This window comes from Halichoerus grypus, chromosome 5 (genome assembly GCF_964656455.1).
Source record: "Halichoerus grypus chromosome 5, mHalGry1.hap1.1, whole genome shotgun sequence".
NCBI classification, from domain to species: Eukaryota; Metazoa; Chordata; class Mammalia; order Carnivora; family Phocidae; genus Halichoerus; species Halichoerus grypus.
The window spans coordinates 11,537,009-11,558,517 of record NC_135716.1 but is presented as its reverse complement, the minus strand read 5'-3'; the positions used below and the strand labels follow the sequence as shown (position 1 = coordinate 11,558,517).

The following is a 21,509-nucleotide window of genomic DNA, read 5'->3' as shown; positions in this document are numbered from 1 at the left end:
CACCGGGAGGACCAGTGGAGAGTGAGTGCCTGCTCCGGGGCCAGACCCAGGGGCACAGGTGTGCACTGCCTGTTCTTACAGGATAGAAGCTGGAAGCCTGGAAGGCATCCACATGACCATATGTGATTTCATGCCTCAGTCATGTAAGAACGGGATGTCCACACTAACCCAGAATTAAAAAACAAAACAAAACAACACAACATGACTGGAATACAAACAGGTTACAGAAAATCAGAAGTATAGAGTTAGGTTTTCCACAAGCCTATCCCCTAAATGTGCCATACTTCCTTCCGGACTCTTCCACATGCTTTCCATACATAAAACTTTGATCTGCTTTTATCTAAATACTGCTTTTGCAAGAGTATTTGCCAGGTCAATAAAATTCCTCTAGCGGCAGTACATAATTTTTTTATTTAAAGATTTTATTTATTCATTTGAGAGAGAGAGAGAGCACGAGCAGGGGAGTGGGCAGAGGGCAGAGGGAGAAGCAGGCTTCCCACTGAGCAGGGAGCCCAATGCGGGGCTCGATCCCAGGACCTCAGGATCACAACCTGAGCTGAAGGCAGACGCTTAACCGACTAAGCCACCCAGGCGCCCAGCAGTACATCATATTTAATGTTGCGTTCTGTCCCGTTCTGGAGCTGTATCAGAATTCATTATGAATTCCCCGTGTCCCTAGGATTCCTATACTACGTAAGAGGTCAAAGGTCTCTCCTCTGCCACCTCCCTCACCCCTCTTGAGGGAACCTCTGCTACATTTTGGTGATACACCACGTGTACTTAATCCCATACGTGGATTACAACACACACTTTGTCTGCAACTTCGTTTCTTGCCCACTTAATATGTTTGGGCGAATGTGCTAGGCAGGTCCTCCCTATTCTCTGTACGGCCATGGCTGTGCCAGTCTGCACCGTGTGGGGATGCTCGTCTGTGGAACCATCCCCACAGCTCTTCGCACAGCTTTCGGCGGGACCTAGGACACTAAGGACACGTCTCCAAGACCAGCTCCACCATGTACTTAACTTGCTGTGTGCTCTTGGGTAAATGATACAACCTCCCTGTGCCTCCCCTTCTTTATCTCTAAAACGTGAGTTAATACAGGTAAAGAATTTCCTAACAGGGCCGTGGCTCTAAGTACCTTATAAGAGTATTACCACTACTGCAGGGCAGGGTTCTCTGAGGCCAGGATTTGTACTTTTACTTATTCTTGGAAGTATGGCTCCTGGTATAGAGGCCAAGCACGGAGTGTGCATCAGCAAGGGAACAGCTGACTAAGGCACACCAAGAATTTTATTCTAGAAGTACAATATATTCAGAAAGATATTCTTACAGTCCGTTAAAAACAAAAAAAAAAAAAAAAAAAAAAGAAAGGAAGACAAGATGAACCCCGGTGCAGCAAACTGTCACAGCTGTATCGTGGCGGCTTCTGCTTGTGCCCTGCTTGGCCGCGTCCCAGCTCACAGGCTGGCCCGACCTTCAGCTGACATGGCTCAGCTCACAGAGTCCTCTCCTACAGGTCACACACTGGGAAAAGGAAAGTCTAAGGCAGGCAGTGAACGGGGAGCTGGGGGAACTCCCCGGGGCAGCGGGGCTGGCCAGCCTTGCTGTGCGCCGCTGACGGGGTAACAGAAACTGCAAGTGCTGGGTGGACAGAACCCCAAAGCACTCAAGTCCGGTTCAAGGAACTGATCCCTTAAGAAGGATCGGAGCCAGGCAATGCGATGCTTGCGCCTGAAAGCTCAGCATGGCGCCGTTCACGGTGGAATGGCTGCACCCCATGCGGCTGCGCAATGACAGGGCCTCCGTCACACTTCACCGCACCAGACGGTGGAACACTACGCGGCCAGTAAAAGTCATTTGTGATGGAAAATGTTTCTGATGTATCATGTGAAAAAAGCACCCCAGCTTAAATCGAAACCTAAAACAAAAAAAGTACAGTAGAAAGGATATACCAAATTGTGTATGTTGGGTGATATGAGACGGCGGGTGGTTTGTGCTTTTCTTCTCTTTGATTATCTGTATTTTTAAAAATCTTCTAGAATGAATACATGTGCTTTTATAATAGGTAGAAACAAAATAAGAAAAGAGTTTCTCCTCTAGGGAAGCTTGCCCGGCCTTTGTCTATTTGATTTCCAAGCTGGTTTTGTGTTTTCCCCTCTCCAATTAAAAGTCCTTTCTAGGGTTGCCTGGGTGGCTCAGTCGGTTAAGCATCTGTCTTCGGCTCAGGTCACGATCCTGGGATCGAGTCCCACGTCGGGCTCCCTGCTCAGCAGGGGAGCCTGCTTCTCCCTCTCCCTCTGCCTCTCCCCCTGCCTGTGCTCTCCTGCTCTCTGTCAAATAAATAAAATCTTAAAAAAAAAAAAAAGGCCTTTCTGAACTGCCTTTTTAACTCTGAAGGTCTGACAAGCCAACTTTCCCCCAAAGCTGGAACACAGAGAGTGCACCGCTGGAGCGAGGCCCATTAGGAACAAGAAAGGATCAGGAATTTCCAGGCCGACCCCCACTCCCTGCGAAAACCCGGGAGATGGTGTAGCTGGGGTGCGCAGGCAGGACTGGGTGGAAGGCAAGGGGACACGCTCCTTTGAAAAGCACTACCACCCCGAGTACAGCCTACTAAAACGCTCTTCCCTTGGCCATCATCATTCCACTCCTGAGAATAGCTTCTAAGAACATAACTGAAGAAGAGGAGGCAGAGGGAGAAAAACTGTGCAAAAGTCTGGCCCCGATTCCCAACCAGAGGGGATGCTGCAGACAGCGGTGTAACACAGGGCCGGACGTGAGCCCTGGCCGGTGGCCTCATGCAGTGGTTCTTTTTTTTTTAAGATTTTCTTTATTGTTCATTTGAGACACAAAGATACAGAGACAGAGCACAAGCGGGCAGAGCAGCAGGCAGCAGGCAGAGGGAGAGGGAGAAGCAGGCTTCCCGCTGAGTCAGGAGCCTGATGCGGGGCTCGATCCCAGGACCCTGGAATTATGACCTGAGCCGAAGGCAGACGCTTAACCCACTGAGCCACCCAGGCGCCCCACTGTGCAGTGGTTCTAACAGAGGATGGGTGAATGGGTCTGGGCTTTGAGTGCAAACAGCTGCACACTTCACACAAAGAGACAATCAGCCAGCATCTACCTCTTGACAGAATACCACCACCACCCAGGAAGCAGTTCTGCCAAAGCCTGAGCTTGTATCTGATGGGGTCTCAGGATCCAACTTCCGACTGACATGTGGAGGACAGAGGAACATGTTTAACAACCGCATGGGGATGCAAAATCCAAACTGGAAAAATCTACTAGGACGAATAACCCAGTTCTTCCAACATTATGTGTTACCAGAAAGGGGGAGAGATGCACGGAGACCTTCAGCCTAAGAAACCTAAGAGGCTGAATGAACTAGACCTTATTACATTCAATCTTGATTTGAACAATTTGTTAAAGAAAAAAGGTGTTTATGAGACAATCAGAAACGTAAACTGGGTATTTTAAGGTATTAAGAAATTTTGGATTTTCAAAATATGATAAAGCATCTGAGACGTAACGGTATGCAGTGTGTGTAAGTGGTATGAGGTCCACATCTGCTACAGACTGCCTGGGGGCAGGAAACAGACAGAACAAGCTCAGGTATGACCTGATCATTGCTGGAGATGGGTGATGAGCATCTGGGGGTGAGGTGGAGAAGTCTGTATTATACTATTCTGTGTTTTAAAGTATTTTTGTCTGGGGCACCTGGGTGGCTCAGTCATTAAGCGTCTGCCTTCGGCTCAGGTCATGATCCCAGGGTCCTGGGATTGAGCCCCACATCAGGCTCCCTGCTCCGTGGAGAGCCTGCTTCTCCCTCTCCCACTCCCCCTGCTTGTGTTCCTGCTCTCGCTATTTCTCTCTGTCAAATAAATAAATAAAAATATTTTTGTCTATGTTTATTATGGGCAATTTCAAATCCAGTAAAAAGAGATAGCAAGAGAAAAGAATGGGAGAAGTACAATGAGGCGGTGGTTGGAGGGAGACGGCCTGGCTGGGATGCTCACAGCACACTGGCTTCTGGTGGAATGGCTCAGAGTGAACGGCACATGCCAGGGTGCCATCCCCGAGTTGGGGAGGGGCGGGGCTGGTGCAGAAGCACGGGGTCCACCTGAGGACATGGCAGGCCACTTCCTGGGTGCCACGTGCAGGCAGGCAGGGGCATGCGGTGGGCCGTGAGGTGCGGGGGCGGGGGCTCACATCCTGTTCACTCAGAACACAGAAGCGAAGTCGTTTCGAGAACAGAGAAGGTGTGAAGGAGACGGGGACTAGGGAGGGCAGGGGCAAGTCAGTGGATCCTGCAGATGGAGGGCTCCAGGCAGCCTCAGAGGACCACGTGAGCTCAGCAGACAGGAAGCAGAGCAGAGCCACCATCCTCACTCTGCTTCTCCATCATGTGCAGGTGTGTGGAGCCAGCCCAGAGCGGGTCAAGCGAGCAGAACCAGCACAGGAGCGGTGCGGAAGAGGAGGAAGAGCGTTAGGAGAGATGATGCTGGCTCAGGACCCCTCCTGAGGGACAGTGAGAAAGTGGCAATGGCCACAGGGGTGGGGGTGGTGGGGCTAAGAATCGCTGTGGTTTGGGAGCAAGAAGAAGGGAGCTGGACAGGCAGGTGGAAGGAATCAGTGGTAACGTGCGGTCGATGGGGGAAGAGCACAGGGCTGAATCAGGGCAGATCGTAGACAAGTGGGAACAGTGCTCCAGAAACACCTCAAACTTCTCTGGGATCAGGACAGCCCTTTGGGCAGAGGTTAAAAGAAGAAAACAATGACTTGAGATAAAGACTCAGTAAATCCGGGGGAAGCTTCCTCTGTGTTCCACGCAGAATGAACCGGCAGCTACCTTTTATTGTAGGACACAGAAGCCCAGTCAGTGCTCCTCCAAATATACCACTTTCCTGAAGACCTCGGGAGAGGGGTGGATCCCAGCTTCCCACCACAAATCCCTAACTTTGACTTCTGGGGTCAAAGGTCTTGCCGTCAGTACTGAAACCCATGGAGCGGCCACAGGTCCTCTGAACCCCATCTGCACCTAGCGTGGGCCCTGTGGCCTTGCGGACCTAAGTGAGGATGGACAGGATGAACCAAAGGCATCTGTGGATGTTCTCAGCTCCCAGGCTGGAGCCGGCAACAAAGAAGAGGGAGCAGATAAGACAACGGACATGCTGGTCTTATGGATGAAAAGCTCGATCAGGATCCAGGAAGATTTGGTCAAAGAACCGAGTGTCTTTGCTTGGCAGGGAAACACTGCTTTCTTGTACTTCTCAGAGCATGAGGATCTCTACTTTGCATGATGGATGCTATCCCAGGGAAGGATTTCTGTGCCACAGAAAGCGAGGGGCTTTCTGAAGCATGATCTCATTTCGCCCTTATAAAACCTCATGAAGCAGGTATTCCTGCCCACATTTACAGGTGAGGAATCTGAGGCTTCGGGAAGCTTCCGAGTCCCCTGCCCAGGCCACTTGGCAAGTGAGTGGCAGAGGTGGTACTTGGACTGTGTTTGCAAGAGGAGAAAGAATGGTATCCCCAGACCCAGGGACGATAACATCTTCTAGAAAAGGACAGTGGTTTTTTGGGAGAAGTATGGTGTTTTGCTAATCACAAAAACTGAGTTTATAAATATCTTTCTTCGTTGAACAGATATTTATTGGGCACGTACTCCATGCTAGGTGCTGCTTTAGGCATCTGGGATCAAGCCATGAACTAGAGAGACAGAGACAACTGTCCCCTTGGAGGGTACCATGACAATCTAATTACGTGAACACGAGAAAGAGAAATCTTACCTTTCTGAGGTAGTTTAGGAAGAACTCTTGGACCAAGGGCAGTCTTTGCAGAGCTGGTGCTAATTAATAAATAAGAATAATTAAGGATCTCAAAATGCTGTAATATCATTAAGTGATCTAATATTCAAGGCAATTACAAGAGTTATGCTGAGTTCTCTAAAAACCCTTTCAAAATTTCTTTAACAAAAGATTACAGTCTGTTTTCCACTATTCAAAATCTGCCTGGCTGGGGAGGACCCAGGAAAGGGTGAACAGGCCAGCTCTGTGAATGATAAAGCCACCACCTCTTCCCCTCGAAACCTGTCCTCAGAGGTAAAATGTCTGAGCGCCCGGTGGAGCATGGCCCCGGGGGACCACATGGAAGTCCGTCTCCTCGTGGGATTCTATCTCTCACCCTAACTCTTGCCACCCCCACTTCCAGGGGAGGACACTGAAGTCTGGGGCGTTTCAGCACAGGGTCCCAAGGCTGGCCGGGGAGGAGATGTAAATGGAGACCTCGCTCTGTTTAACGCCAGAGCTCCCGTGTCCCCCGCGGCACCAGAGCAGAAAGCTTGGGTCTCAGACCTCCAGGCTTTCCCTCCGCTTGGAGCACTTACCAAACGAGTAGGGAAAAACACCCAAGTCTCGGGAATAGGAAGTCCATCCCACGGGGTCTGAATAACGCAGTGTTCCTCCCCATTCCCCTGCCACCACCGACATGCCAGGGCCGCGGGCTGCCGCAGTGCTCCTTTAGCAAGAGGCTGGAGCTATTCTCAGAGGACGCCAGGGCCCTGCAGCCTGAAGGAGGAACAGCAGCCGAGCACCGGAGTCCTCCGTGCCAAGAGCCCCTCTGAATCTCTCGTTTGTCCCCTTGTGTCCTATGATGTCCCAAGAATTGGCTTTCCCCTCTTTCTCTCCTAACTGCATTTAAAGGAACAGGGAAAGCCAAACCAAACGAACAAAACAGAGTCAAAGAAGATGAAATGCACGTGCTGTCACTTCCTAACCACTCTCTCCTCAGCTCTTGTGAAATCCTACTGCCCCCGGGCCATGGACATAATGTCCCTGCGAATCCAGAAGCGGTGAACCCCTCTGGAGCGTGTGTTTCTCACGTCCGGCCTCGGCATGTTCTCAGGGAAGCACACCTGCTGATTACTGACGTGAGCACGACGCTGGTTCCTGACCAAGGCCCAGGGTCAACACTGAACACCCGTGGGCCTGGGCTGCTTCCTCTGCAAAGGAACACGAAGTCGCTGCTGTGTGCACGTGGCTTGATTCTGCTTAAAAAGCATTTTGTGGGCACTCTCCACGTATCAGACACTCTCCCCCTCTGGAAGAAGACGCCGGAACTGCAGTCTGAGCCCGGCCCCCCACCCCCCCGGGTGGAAGTCGGAACCCAAGGGGAGGGGACGACGGGACGTGGAGTCTGGAGGACAAGTGGGTTGAGTCCAGCTTTGACATCTGCCACCACTTCACCTCTCAAGTTCTTGGGGCCGCTCCCTCGTCTATACGATGGAGGAAATAGTAATCGGCCTATCTGACAAAGTTGTAAAGACTAAATAGGACAGTGGCATTAAAATAAATGAGAACTTTGTTTTGCTCTTTGATAAACTCTGGAAAGCAACCCCCACATACCAGCTGACTCCTTCTCCCTAAGGTTTTGGGACTGTAAGTGGCTCTTTGTGTCTTTATCTCAGATCGGGCCTCTAGAGAATATTCTTTGCGTTGGGATTGGATAAATGTTGCCCACAGAAGATCTTCCAAAGACCCATTTCTGTGAAAGGATGGAAGGAAGGGATGCTGCTTTTAGCCTAGCCTAAGAAAATCATACAAACGGGGCACTTGGAAAGAGTCCTATTTTTATGTCTGAAAATCTCTGGGCTGTCAGATTTCCCTGAGAACTGTTTTCATTCTCAAGTCCGCAAAAAGGAGTCAAGAGTAACAAAACAAAGCTACTTAGTTAAAAAATGAAAAATACCACCTCATTCTGGTAGACTCTGACATGAGGGAAGTGAGGCCAGTCCCCACTGGGAACCGGAATGGGGGAGAACCTGGCACTGGACAGCCCGGCCTGCCAACGTGCCGGGGGACAGTGGCTTGTCATGGGGGCCTGACGGACGGGTGCATACTGACAGTCCACATTTCATTTCTCCTCACGATCAGGGGCGGGCCACACTTTGAGCAAACTGCCACCAACACCCCTTTCTAGAATTCCGAAGAGTGAACTATGATCCCAGCTAAGAGAGAAACATGAAGGCAGCTTACCTTGATTGCTGAGACAGTCCCTCAAACTTGTTTGTGGTCTTACTTGATGATGATGGACCCACATCGTTACCTACAGGGAAAATCAGATGTCAAGTTGCATCTTCAGGCAGGGGAATGGAATAAGGGGACTCAGGACTTGACAGACAGGCACCCCTCTGGTTCCAGAAAGGAACTGAAAAGTCTCGAACTAGAATGGTATGCATTTGTAACTTTGAAACAAAACTAGCACCATTTTGGGCTCTGACAGTATGTTTTGTTTTTTTTTTTTTGGTATTCAAGGACGATGTCAAAAAGATGAACAGCCCACCCCCAGACAAAGCCTATAAGATCACAGGACTTTGGGGATGTCCCATTGGCTCAGGATCTTGTCCTTAGCTTGGGCTCGGGGAAAGAAGAGTAAAACCTCAAATTCACCCAGAGGTTGCAATGCCAGACTAGGCCTGGCAGCCAGACTCAGAATACACAACCCACAAACTGTGTCTGTATGGATGCTATTCAGTAGGATGGTGATAACTGGCCATCTGTGGGGCGAGACTCTCAGTCACTCTTGCCATCACTCACTCAGACATTAGCATTTATTAAGTACCAACTAGGTGCAAGGCATGGATGGAGAGCAGAAGGCCCAAAAGCAAATCAAATGTCTCTGCTCTCGCCGGGTTTCTGATCTGGCCTGGGCAATGTACATGTACAAACTAGACTGATAATGTGGAATGAGGTCAACGGTGAACAGGGTTGTGTGCTACGGAAAGGAAACGGGGTCAAAACCTCACTGGTAAGAGGAGCAGGAAACATCCTCACTGGGGGACGAGGCACCTGAACAGTGAAGAACTTTCTAATCGGGGGTGCGGGGGGCCGCAAAACCACATACGTGCTCTTTGTCCGGGAGAAGGCAGAGAGATGGGTGAGAATAACTCCTGTGGGACCCATCCCACGGTGGGAGGAGCACAGGGCCCCATGCTGCCAGGCGCCCAGGAGGAACCCCTGGACCCTGCAGGGGCACAGCTGTCTCTGGGGCTCCAGCTCATGTCCTGCCCACCCTTCCAAAGACTGCTGTGCAAAGTCCAGCCCCTTCCTCCCCTGCCTGGACACCCACAGGATCCCCCGGGTGCCTTGGGGAAGGGGCTGGCTGAGGAGAATCAGGAACAGGAGGGCAGGGGCAGAGGACAGGACTGGCCAAAGCACTGACTCTGCATCACAGCACCTATGGCCGCCCAAGCGCTTCTCAACTCCACACAACAGGAAGAGCTGGTGTCCTTATCCTCATTTTAAAGAAGAAGAAACAAGGTTAAGTGCCTGCAATTCACACGGCTACCTGGTCTACCCAGAAGTCCTGACTGGAAGTCCTGACCACGGGTCTACAGCCTTGTCACTACCCGTCCTGACGCCCCGATGGTAACGTCAATAATAGCGACCGCCGTTCATTGAGCATCTACTAGGAGTGAGGTACGGGGTAAGTACGTCACTGGGATGAGGTCCATGACGTACATAATACAAGTACCCTCCATGTTGTATATGAAGAAACACACAAAGTGGTACAACTAAGCCCAAGGTCAAGTAGCTGGTAGGGGTGCGTGCTGGGATACAAAGCCGAGGAGCCGGCCTCCAGGATCTGTACTAACCAGCCCCCCATCACCGCTCATCCCACTGAACCTCCCGGATGGGGGAGGATGGCCGAGGGCTAACAGGGGGCCTCCTGGACAGAACTTTCTGTAACTCTAGGACACTGCTGCAGGAAGAAACGAGCTAAACTGGTGTTACCAGGGCCGACGATTTTCAAATATAGCTTTATTTTACTAAGGCACTCCTTCCAACCACCGGTACATTTCCATGAGCCATCACTGGTACTGAAGGATGCCTCCGGCAGCCTCTCAGGGAATCCTCCGAGCTGTGAATGCCGTTCAGGTAGGCGTTTCTTTTCAGCACGGTGTTTAGCGGGACTCCTTAGGATTGGCTCTCAGATCTCACACTCTCAGACTTCATTGAGCCATAACAATCAAAATATCAAAGGAAGTTCTATGCTAGGGTAAACCACTGCATCTGTTAATTCCCTTTCCAGGTAGGAAACATTCCAAACCAGTGATTCTTAACCCTCTTACGTGTGGGACCGACTATGAGACCATTTGGGCTGCAGAAGGCCCCTCGCTCTGCTTCTGGCCACCCACTCTGCTGCCACACAGATGAGCCGTCACCCCAGGGGCTGCGGCCTGACCCTGGAGCCCAAATGTCCGTGTCCTCCTTTAACCCTGCTCTCTGGCCACTCAAGGTGACTCTCCATCTCCAAACACACTGTCTTTCTCTGCCTCCATAACTTTGGCCCTCTGTCCCTTCTCTCTGCAACACCAAACCCCTCCCACTCGTGGTGAACTCCTATGCAACCTGCAAAGAGTCTCTCTAGTGTCAACTTCTGGGAATTCTTCCCTACCCAGACTTAACCACTCCCTCCTTCCTGTCAGCCTACCACCATTCATCATCGGGCAGTGGTTAAGGGTGCAGATTTCGGAGCCAGACAAGCCTGGGTTTGACCTTCAGCCCCACCATCGCCCAGTGGGTATGAGCTTGGGCTACAATGCTTTTTCTACTAAGCCTCAGTCCCCTCATCTATAAGATGGAAACGAAATAGTATCTACTCCACCAGATAGGTATGAGCATCACAAAAGATAAACTATGGAGTGCACAGTGTATGTGCTGGGCCACAGGGAGCATGACACAAATGGAAACTATTATTCACAGCTCTCTGATGGAATGCAACAGAAATGATGACGACCTACTCACTGAGCGAGCACCTCAAAGGCAGGGCCTGTGCCTTGGACATCATCGTCACCTCACCTGCTAGCCCGGCCTCTGGCATACAGTAGCCACTAGGCTCCTGAGGAATGACGTCAGGGCCCCCGGCACTGACTCATCTGCCTCTCTGCCCACGGCTTCATTTCCCCCACACCTAGGGGAAGGTCTCTGTGGTTGGCAGACAGGAACCCCAGCAATCTCATGGCTAGGCAAAGGCCACATGCCATGCCTAGGAAGAAAAGCGTGACTTAGACACATTTCTGAAAAAAGGATAGCATTCAAGGGAGGAGTAGAAACACGGAAGCAGTTCAATCCCTTCTTCTCTCTTTGTGCAACTTGGAAAAGGACTCGCATGTACAAGAGATGTGTGTGAGACAGAGCCGGGGACAGATGCTGGGCCAGCAGGTGAAGGAGTTGTGGCCAAGACTCGGGGTCAGAAATGTCGGGCTAAGAGGCTGTGGACAGAGAGGAGGACACTGGCCCAGCCGCGAATGACACACAGGCTCCAGGAGTCTTCTGGAATAGTGGATAAATAGATGAGACTTGGAGTCTGAAGTGAGTTCATACACCAGGTCTGAAGTGACTGGATTTGTGATTCTATACAAGCATTTGACTGCTCTGTGCTTCAATTTCCCCAGTGATAAAATTCAGACAGTGACCACCTCTATCGTACACAACGGCTGTGACGGCTGAATGATGGATGAACAAGCGCACGGCGCCTGGTACACGGGGAATACTCTACAAATGGTCGTAGCCGTTATTAATTTCTAGATAAGCATGCACAACGGAAGCAGGGGGTGGGGGGCAGGGAGCGGACATGAAAATGTACTGGGAAACTCAAGAAAAGGGAAGAACAAGAGATTTCTGTCTAGAGGCTCTTTTATAAACCAATACTGTTCCAATGAGCGGATGTGCATGCCTTGGATCAGACATTTCAAATGCTGAGTCTTTCACCTGAAGTTCTGGCCTTGAAATAGAAGGGAACCAATCTGTGGTATAGTTTTCCACTTATTATCTGTTCTACAATAAAAAAAAAAAAAAAAAAGCTTATACAACTTTAAATCCCAGTGACCAAAGATAAGGAATGTGATTTCTAGAGGTCATGTAGCCTGGGACTGGTAGAACCCAGATCAGAACCTGGGCTTCCAGAATGTTCTTTTAATGCATGTTATGGTTGCCCGTGATGTGTGCTGTCGAGACTTCTCTGAATACGGCCAAAGGACGGAGGTCCTGCGGTGAGCTGCTCTTAGGTATTAATTATACGACTCTCAAGCATGACAAGAGGGTTAATCTTATGGCCACCACAAACTGGATAATTAGTTGTATTTTTTCTTTGCTCTTGCCTGTAAAAACCTCAGTGTCAAATCTGTGGTCTATTTCCAGCCACTGTATGTGATCTTATATTACACATTTTGCGAAGATATCACACTCTTGGACTTTTACCTTGTTACCTTTATTCTCTCTTTGTCCTCATTTCTTAATTAATTTTACTTAAATTGTGTTAAAATACGTGTTGGCCTATTATAAAAGTAGGTTATAAACAAATTATGTATTTCCAGAGGTGAGGTTTAATGACATGCCCCTTGAAAAATCAAAGTCCCCATACAACCCAAATCTGCCCATAAGCCTACTTGTTTTCTCATCAAAAGCCTGCCTTAGCAGTCTCCTGAGACAGATGGCTGAATTCATCACAATAGCGGGACTTGAGTAATGTGATGCCTGGGCTATTTCGGGTGCCGTGGACACTGGTGCTGGCAGGGAGAAAGCCTGGAGCGGCCTTCCCTGCACACCAGGGCTCCATGCTGCAGATGGACGAGGTGGCACAGCCAGGCGGAGGGTACCTTCCTGCCCGGCTACCTTTTCCCGTCTTTGCTTCATGGGCAAAGAAACAGCTGCTGACATGGGGAATGGCCAAGGAATCACGGAGCGATCACATGTAGAACACAGCAGAACATGGAGAGGGGGAGGAGTGCAAGCTCTCTCAGCCACACAGGCTGGTGACAGATCTTGGCTCCCTGAGTACCAGCCGTGGGAACTTGGGCAAGTGATTGAATCTTTCCGCGTCTCACTGTCCTGAAAGTTGAGGTCACGTAGCATTTCCTACTTTGTGGAACTGTGGTTAAGAATTAGATTAAGTACCGGGGTGCCCGGCTGGCTCGGTCGGGGGGGATGCGTGTGGCTCTTGATCTCGGGGGTTGTGAGTTCAAGCCCCACGTTGGGTGTAGAGATTACTTAAATAGAACTTTAAAAAAATTAGGTAAGTACTATTAACTAGCCTAGCCCCATTTTACAGCTGGAGAAACTGAGGTATGGAACAATTCAAAAATAATCACTGAAAGCCACCAGGCTACCAAGTGGTAAGGATGGGTCAGAATCCGGGTATGGCACAGGGTCCACACTGTGCTCTGAGACAGAAACAGCACATGCCCTTGTAAGGAGTTCAGAATGCCCTGGGAAACACAGTGCACCCAGAACCACCGTGGTAACCCTGTGCCAGAGGGGCCAGACTGGGAGTGTGGGGGTGGCTAGACTGGGAAGGCCCCTTGAACGGGTCCCTGGAGAGCAGATCCTGAAGGATGACTAAGCATTAACACAAATGAGTAGAATATTCCAGGCTGAGGCACATTATAAGCAAAGGCTCAGATCTTAGAGGAAAGAATGTGGTTCGGGAACCTGGTGTATCTATATGGCAAGCATGTTGCGGGAAGGTGAGGCCTTGGGAGAGCCAGAGGCTTACACCTGTACCATCCCCTCATGCTGGTATCCATTTCTTGGGCCCACATCCTAATGATGGGTCCACAGAGGGAAGCTGTAGGCATCATAAATGCTGCCGAGGAGACTGATCTCCCCATGTGTTTTATTAATAGTCTGGATCCCGCTTCTGGCTTCTGGAACACCATGTCAGCGGGAAATAGGTAGGGACAGACCAGGCCTTTAGGTATCTCTCACATATGTGCGCCCACAACTAACTCAGAAAGAATGGCCCTGACAGTCTCAGAATTACTATTTAGGGCTGTTTGTGAGTGACCACCGAAGTCTGTGGCATGGAGAATTGTCACTAGGCCACAGACAGATTCCGGTTTTTGTCCCTCATGGCTGGTGGTAGGTGGGAGGCTCTCGCTGCGGAGAGCCACCAGCAGATGGCTCGGGGCCCCTGTCTTCGAAAGGCTCCCTGTTGGTGGCACCAACTCTCACAGAACGGTGACTCTGTTTCTTAATGAAAAATGCCCCTTGCCCACAAAAACAAAAAACAAACAAAAGACCAGCAGCTACGAGTCCTGCTACTGAGTGACGGGAAAGAAATCTAAGAAAGTGATTCCTAAGCCAGAAAACAGAAATTTCGTAAAATTAACTGTAGACCTACTGAGCCTGTAGGACGAATACAGGCACAATCAACTTTACACGGAAATAAAAACCGATGAACAACAGGATCAACGTTTAGTGAAATTGGGAAAAGGTGAGTTTATGATTTGTGGTATGAAAATCTGCACAGGTCTGACCTTCAGGAGAATGTTATTTGGGTTTGGAAAGTCCTCTTGGATGAAACCTGGGGACGTCTGGAAGGCGGGGATAGCAACCCGTGGACACGTCAAGGACACATGTAACACGCCGCTGTGTGCGGGAGCCTCCACTGCTCTTCCCTGGCTTGTCTCACCGGGGAGCTGACCTGTCACCGCCCTCCACAAATGTCTCCTCCTCTGCAGAGCCTTCCCCTGCAGTCTGACGCCGTTTCTCAGCATTTCCACAGCAGTCCGTTAACATGTCAGCCCTAACGGTCAAGAATTCCCTGGCTTGCCGGTCTGTCTCCCTCACGAGGCCGTGGGCTCCCTGAGCGGATGGGTCGAGAAGGCCCACACGACAGGCAGACACACATGCGCAGGGAATGGCCGACCACACAGACACGTTCGCACGCTCACTGTGGCGCCGCGGCCGGATGACAGACGGGTGCCAACCTGCATATGGGTGAGTATGGGTTTTTCCAAAGAATCACAACACCTTCGTATAGGCTTTTGAAGAAGCCCTCTAATGCATTCAGCTGAATTACCTATCAGTTACGATCAGAAACCCAAGGGAAAAGAAGCCACAGTGAAACTCATGGACAGAAGGAGGTGCCCATGGGAATGAGCACGCTCCTCTAGCAAAGGTTCTCTTTCTCTCCATGCCTGTCAGGGGCCTGACCCCCCTGGGCGCCGGGGAGAGACTCTTGGTGCTTGACTTCAATTGCTGGTGGGCTAGCGAGGAGTTCTGGGGAACTAAAAAGGTAGGAAAGACGGAAATTATGTGCCTTGTGGATATAAATTTGTCTGCGGTCAATGTCGCTAACTGACTCTGTGCACATTTATTCATCGTCAGGTGATTATGGAGGACCTACTACATGTGGGCTCGATGCTAGGCCCTGCAGACACAAAAGAGAAGACAGACAGAGTCCCTGCTCTCGTGGAGCTTACATTCTAGAGAGACCAAGAAGCCAAACACAGAGTACTAATCCACGGTGATAGGTGGTCTGAAGGAAATGGCGGGGGAAGGAAGCTCCTTTACAAAGGGGGGTCGGGAGACAAACGTTGAAGCCGGGAGGGACAAAAGGGAGCCAGGCTCTCGAAGCGCAGGACACAGCTGCAGGCGTGGAGTGGCCTCAGGAGGGAGAGCCCGGTGTGCTTGAGCAGTGAGGAGGCCGTGTGGCATGAGCGGAGGGTGGGTGCTGGACGGTCAGCCCCTACACCCTGCAGGGCCCCCCGGGTCCTGGGCCAAGGAGCTGGCGTTCACCCTGAAGCACACCAGGAGAGCTTTAAAGGTGAGAAGTGACTGTGTTTGATTTACGTGTTGAGAAAACCTTCTGCCTTATATTCTGGCTGCTGTGAGAATGGATGACTTTGCTTCTCTGAGTCTCCGTTTCCTCATCCGTGAATGAGGCTGACCACACCCACTGCACAGAGCTGCTACTGTGACTGAGAGAGATTTATGAGCATGGTACCTGGTGCCCAGGAAACGCTCAGCACTTTAGTACTGCTCTGGCTTTTAAATGACCCCAAATATCTTCTAGGACATGTCTTGGCCTTGGGTACAGTCTCCCGCGTGTGTATCCAAGCCCTCACCCGGCGTGTGTGCAGGCTGGCCCGTTTGCTGAATGCGCAGGTGCCCGCTGCCCGCTGCACCCCACGCACTGCCCGGCCCGGGCAGCGCTGGCCCTGACTTTAGGATGACTTACCCCAAGGAACTGCGCCTTTGTTTGGGGGCCCGTGAGGTAGTGGGCTGGGAGGGTCGGATAGGGTTCTCTTGTGTCCGGGTGGTGGGGGAGGAGGCCTCTTCTTGGACAGGGTGGAGCTGCCACTAGAGGTCTGGGTGCTTAGAGGGAGTGTTGAAGGTGGGCCAGTTGGACCTAGAAAGGAATCGAATGGGGCAGGAAGGTTAATCCCAGTCTCAGAGACAGAACAACCAGTACGCAGTTACTTCCACACACATGTGGTACGGAACACAGACAAAGCGCAAAGCTGGATATGGCCAATTCCATCAACTCAGCAGCTCACAAAGAGCGGTTTCAAAATTGCTGGTAAAATTAAAAAAAAAAAGAAAGATCACAATAAAAGAAAGGGAAGTGTGTGCTTTTAAGGGAATGCCCATCCCATGGAATGCTAATGGGTTTAAGATCCTCATTTAGGTACCATGGGAAAAATAAAACATACATTTTAAATGAATAACTTGGTGGGACCATCACGACATCCATGGAGGAAGAAGGCACACAGCACTGCTAGCAAAATCAACGGAGAAAGAACAGAGTAGAGACTAACCCTTCAGGGGGCCACAGGGTGGGACACGGAAACGTTCACAGGATTTTTCTCTCCACTACAACTTTTTCCTTTAGTCTGTAATCTTTGCCTGAAGTTTTTTTTTTTTAATAACTTTTATCAAGAACGAAGGATCCAATGTAAAGAATTCCTTCAAAAAAGAGAAATTCAAAAACTCTTTTTTTCCTTCAATTCTGAGTTGTTCTAGAAATCATAAACCACCTACTGGAAGCCTGAGTTAAGTTACACAGATTAGACATTGATGCCTGTAGATTTAAAAAAAGACTCAGCTTTCTCCAGAGGGAAAGACGGGATGGCAGTAACGATTACTATTCCACACACACACACAACCACTACTGCAAAACCTGACTTTTCCGACCTAATGTTTTAAGAAAAAAATGGAGTTTGTTTTCAAGAGCGGTTACAGGATTAGTATTTATGGTATTAGTTTTGTTTATTCAAAGCGATGCTGAGTGGCCGGTGGGTGCCAAGCACTGGATACCGGGCACCGCGGCAAGCATCTCTTTATGCAGCATTCCCAGGTACACAGTTTAACTGTGTTCATGGACAACTGTTTCTGCAAGCAGTTAACGAAAAAAAAAAGGGAAGGAGGGAGAAAAAAAAAAAAACAAAAAACACTGCCACACCAAATTTTTAACACAGGATAGTAGATACCTGGTGATCCAGAAAGGCTCCAAAAGAGCTTTTTATATTCTGTGTATTAAAAGAAAAGCTTAATTACTGCTGGCTTCCTTCCTTGGTAAAATAAGCCTTGTATTTCCCATTACTGACTCCTGGTCAGCACCAGCACTGATTTACACCAGTGATTCTCAGAGACAGTCTTGTTTTGGAAATCAATACTGACAACCTCAGTAAGATCATCATCTGTTTTCGGATACAATGGCCTGAGCTCTACAGGTTACCCTCTCTGTCCTACTGATGTGATACCTCACGAAAGCCTTACTCTTACTCCAAATTCCAAATTAGCACCTGGTTATGGTACCAGTCCCGCAGTTTCAGAAATGATTTCATAACAATAAAGTGACTGTTACTATAGCCTTGCATTTGTATAATGATTTGTACTTTTCAAAATGTGTTTGTGGGTTTCCTGGGTGGCTCATGTCGATTGAGCATCTGACTCCTGGTTTTGGCTCAGGTTGTGATCTTGGGATTGTGGGCTCGAGCCCTGCAATGGGCTCTGCACTCAGCATGGGGTCTGCTGTAGATTACCCCCCCACCCCGCTCCTCCCCCTGCTCACGCACGTGCATGCACACTCTCTCTAAAATAAATGAATAAAATCTTAAAAAAAAAAAATAATGTATTCATATTCCCCTTGATTTTTCATTATTGCCCCCTTCTGCAGTCAGGAAAGCAGGAATTTGGAGTGTGTAAGGTTTCCCTGCCATGGGGTGCGAAGCCGACAGTGCAGCTCTCTGGGAATGGCGCGGTGCTCGCTCGTCTCACGCTGCTGTTCCTGAAAGCCAGGACTGGGCTCTGTGTGCTGGGCACAATAGGAAAACAACCCTGATGACAACAGCCAATGCTCAGTATTAGGAAGTGTAACTTTCCTCTTGGAAATACACGGAGAACAGAGACTAGACAATGATGAAATTCTCCAGTACTTTCATCTTTATCGCCACCTAGGGATCTTCTGAGGCAGTGCATCTAAAAGTGATTGCCTAGAAACAAAAACGGCCAAAGACAAGGCACTAACAGGCCTGTGTCTCTGAGCAAAGTTGAATGTGCACCTGATTTCAGGAGTGATCCGACCACAGAGTCGTCCTGTAACCACAAACTGAGCAAAATCCAGCCTCCCGAGCTAGCATTTCAGAAATGAAGGCATCAGTGTTCTTTGCAGGATTATGTCCCTTTGTTTCACTTTCTTCATCTGTAATCAGATATTGATTATTATTTCCTTGTTTACTGCCTGTCTCCCCCACCAGACTGTAATTCTACCAGAGCCAGGATTTCTTCTAGTCTGGTGTACAGTAAGCTGCATTTAGTAATATAGTATTGGATAAACGGACGAATGAACTGTTACTTCTATCTTTTTAAGGAAAACAGAAGGGTTTCACTTAGGGTGACCAACCAAATACTAGAAATAGGGGAAAATAGCAGGGTCATGTTAAGTTTGAAAAGAAATATTCAATACTGTAATTTCACAGCCAAAAAACACACACACAGACCCACCTATTGTTTCGTAATAGCAGCTACAGAAAGGGAGGTATAACAATTTGGCTGGTAGGGCACGAGTTAAAAAAAGACTGAAAAACACTATATAAGGTCCCAGAAAAGCAGACCTAAACTTTAAAGATCTCAGGGGTGCCTGGGTGGCTCAGTCGGTTAAGCGTCTGCCTTCGGCTCAGGTCATGATCCCGGGGTCCTGGGACTGAGCCCCGCATCAGTTTCCTTGCTCAGTGGGGAGCCTGCTTCTCCCTCTCCCTCTGAGACCCCCCCTGCTTGTGCTCTGTGTCAAATGAAAGATTTAAAGATCTCAGAAGACTTTTAAAATTAGTAACTAGTCTCAAATGCTAAAAGGGATGTTTTATGCACAATAATCTAAGTCCTGGCTTAGGAAGGAAGCAACTCTGACAGGATAAAGAAAGCTAAAACAAAACAAAAGAGAATGAACACAGCATCAAACAAACACAAGAACTGGTGGGAGGCAAGATTAACAGGGTGGGGAGGATTGGAGGTGAAGCGGACGGCCTGCAGGGGCCTGTGGAAATAAGAGAAAATGCCCCACTCCTCATTTGCCACTAATACTGTTATGTCCAATTATCTTCTTTCTTAAAAATATGGCTCTAAAAAGCTTCCAGAGCTGCTATAAGTAAGTCTGAGGTGAGTGAAATCATTAGAAGGTCTTCCCAGAGGAGACAGCCTCGGCTCTTCCCAAGACGGTGCGCCTCGTTCCACAATCCCGTGAGCCCTCCCGATCACTCTGTTTGGATGTTCTCCTGTGTCTTCAGCTCCAGAGATGCCCACTGGACTCCTGGGGGCTTCCTTGCCACGAGTACCTCCGGGTCATCAGTTCGGGGAGGCCCTAACTGAGGTCTGTACCTCAGACGTGTGCCCAGCATGTGGCCAGGGCTCAGGAAGCTCGCACGCGAGGTCACTGTCCATCTCGAAGCCACTATGCTCACTCTGGGCAGTTTGCAAGGCTCTTGTTCTACATCCCTGGGCCCAACCGTTGGGACTCACAAAAGGCTGTGGCTATTTCCTGAGACCTGCTGTTCCCTCTGTTCACTAAAGCCCCCTTACGGGACAATAATATACTCACAGACTACAGAGGTGGTTTAAATGAAACCTCATCAGATAGGACTCGATCGTCAACAACAAGGAAATGAATCTACTTAGCCTGGAAAAACTGTCCTTCTGCAAAGCCATGCATGTACACTGAAATACATATTTTTAAAAAATCCATTCCTAAAATACATATTTTTTTAAAAATCCATTCCTAAAATCAGCATGCTTTTCAAATCTCCCTCTACATTCCCTAAATTCCGTAGAGTCACCATTTACGGAGTATCGTGTGCCTGATCTAACACTGAGGAGAGGTTTATACACATGATCCAGAACTGCCCTTGTAAAGCAGCACTGCCGTCATGATCATCTGCTTGCAGGGTGGTGAGACGTAAGGCTCAGAGAGTTTAGGAAACTAGCCACTCACACACATGAATCCGGCTCTGTGTGACTCAAGGCTGGACGCTGATCCTTGATGGTACCCTGCTCTCCTCCTGGGAATGGCCCTACGTCCTCCCTGGCCAGAACACTCGGGCCCAACTGTGTTCCCTCCTCTGCTCTGCACCTCATCAGTGAAGGGTCAGCCCAATCGGAACCTCATCCAGAGCCTTCTCTAACCCATCCCCTTTCCGCTGGGGCAACTGCTGTTACCTGTGACCTTCCACAAGGCTAAATGGCACTCAATGTTCTCTACGTTGCATTATAGCTGAATTTTCTCTTCTTTCCCAGACTGAAAGCTCCCTCGGGGTAAGATTCATGTCGTCTTCATGTCTCTCAGTGCCTGGCACATTCTGAACACAATACAAGTCTATGGAAATCATTCATGGCATAACTCAGGAGGATGCTTTTTCACTGTCCTTGTACATTTGGCTTTTAGTAAAACAGAACACCCAAAGGTCTGCCATGCCGGGAGGTCAAATAAAAGTACATCTTTGAAATTTTAAGTAAAAAAAACAAGACTCAGAGGATGGCTTTAAAAACTGTCTTGACAATTTTTGAAAACATTATTTGTAGAAACACAATGTACATATTCTAAACACGCTATGCCATCTATAGTAAGTGATAATAGCAGAAATTCTATCTACACACAACCCTGGACAAGACAAATGCTTTTCATGGTGTAGAGCTGACAAGTCTGTTACTTGAGAAAGTTATAGATGGGACACCTGGCTGCTCAGTCAGTGGAGCTTGAGACTCTTGATCTTGGGGTTGAGTTTGAGCCCCGCGTTGGGTGTACAGATTATTTAAAAATAGATAAAATCTTAAAAAAAAAGGCAGACAAAGGCACAGTGTACTTATGGTGAGAAGGGCCCTGCGTGTAGCAGGAAAGCACTACCATCACGGCTCTCGGGTGGGGAAACAGAGGCACGGCAGGTAACGCAGGACTGACCGCGTACTGCACACCTGGGCACGGGCTACTGCCCAGCCTTCACACTCCTTCCAGGACTCCAGGAAGTAACAGCACAGTGCCCGCATTCAAGGGCCTAAGGGTGGTTCCTACACGGCTCCCCAGACGTCTCCGTACGCAAGAGGCACAACACGACTCCCTCTGCTTTCCACACCTGGCAGTCGGGTGCCTTGTTAGCGAGCCTGTGCCCGTGGCCACACCTGAGGGCAAAAATCCCAGACACACTTTCAGCCCGCAACGTGGCCAGCGCAAGAGG

At 49.4% G+C, this 21,509-nt stretch overlaps 1 protein-coding gene across 7 annotated transcripts in view; it reads right to left on the bottom strand.

Annotated features, from left to right (window-relative positions):
• Window positions 1-21,509, bottom strand: part of ASAP1 (ArfGAP with SH3 domain, ankyrin repeat and PH domain 1) — a 353,659-nt gene that overhangs the window by 15,998 nt on the left and 316,152 nt on the right. For 5 of the 7 annotated variants that reach the window (XR_013447676.1, XR_013447675.1, XM_078072001.1 and 2 more), the window contains exons 25-28: window positions 17,277-17,315; window positions 16,025-16,195; window positions 8,035-8,104; window positions 5,791-5,849 (exon numbers count right to left, since the gene is read on the bottom strand). Coding sequence is in view for 5 of the 7 variants with exons in the window: in XM_078072001.1 (XP_077928127.1) it covers window positions 5,791-5,849; window positions 8,035-8,104; window positions 16,025-16,195; window positions 17,277-17,315 (339 nt within the window). In the remaining 2 variants the exon portion in view is untranslated. The remainder of the gene's footprint in view (window positions 1-5,790; window positions 5,850-8,034; window positions 8,105-16,024; window positions 16,196-17,276; window positions 17,316-21,509) is intronic. The other 2 variants (XM_036084489.2, XM_036084491.2) reach the window with 2 other exon arrangements.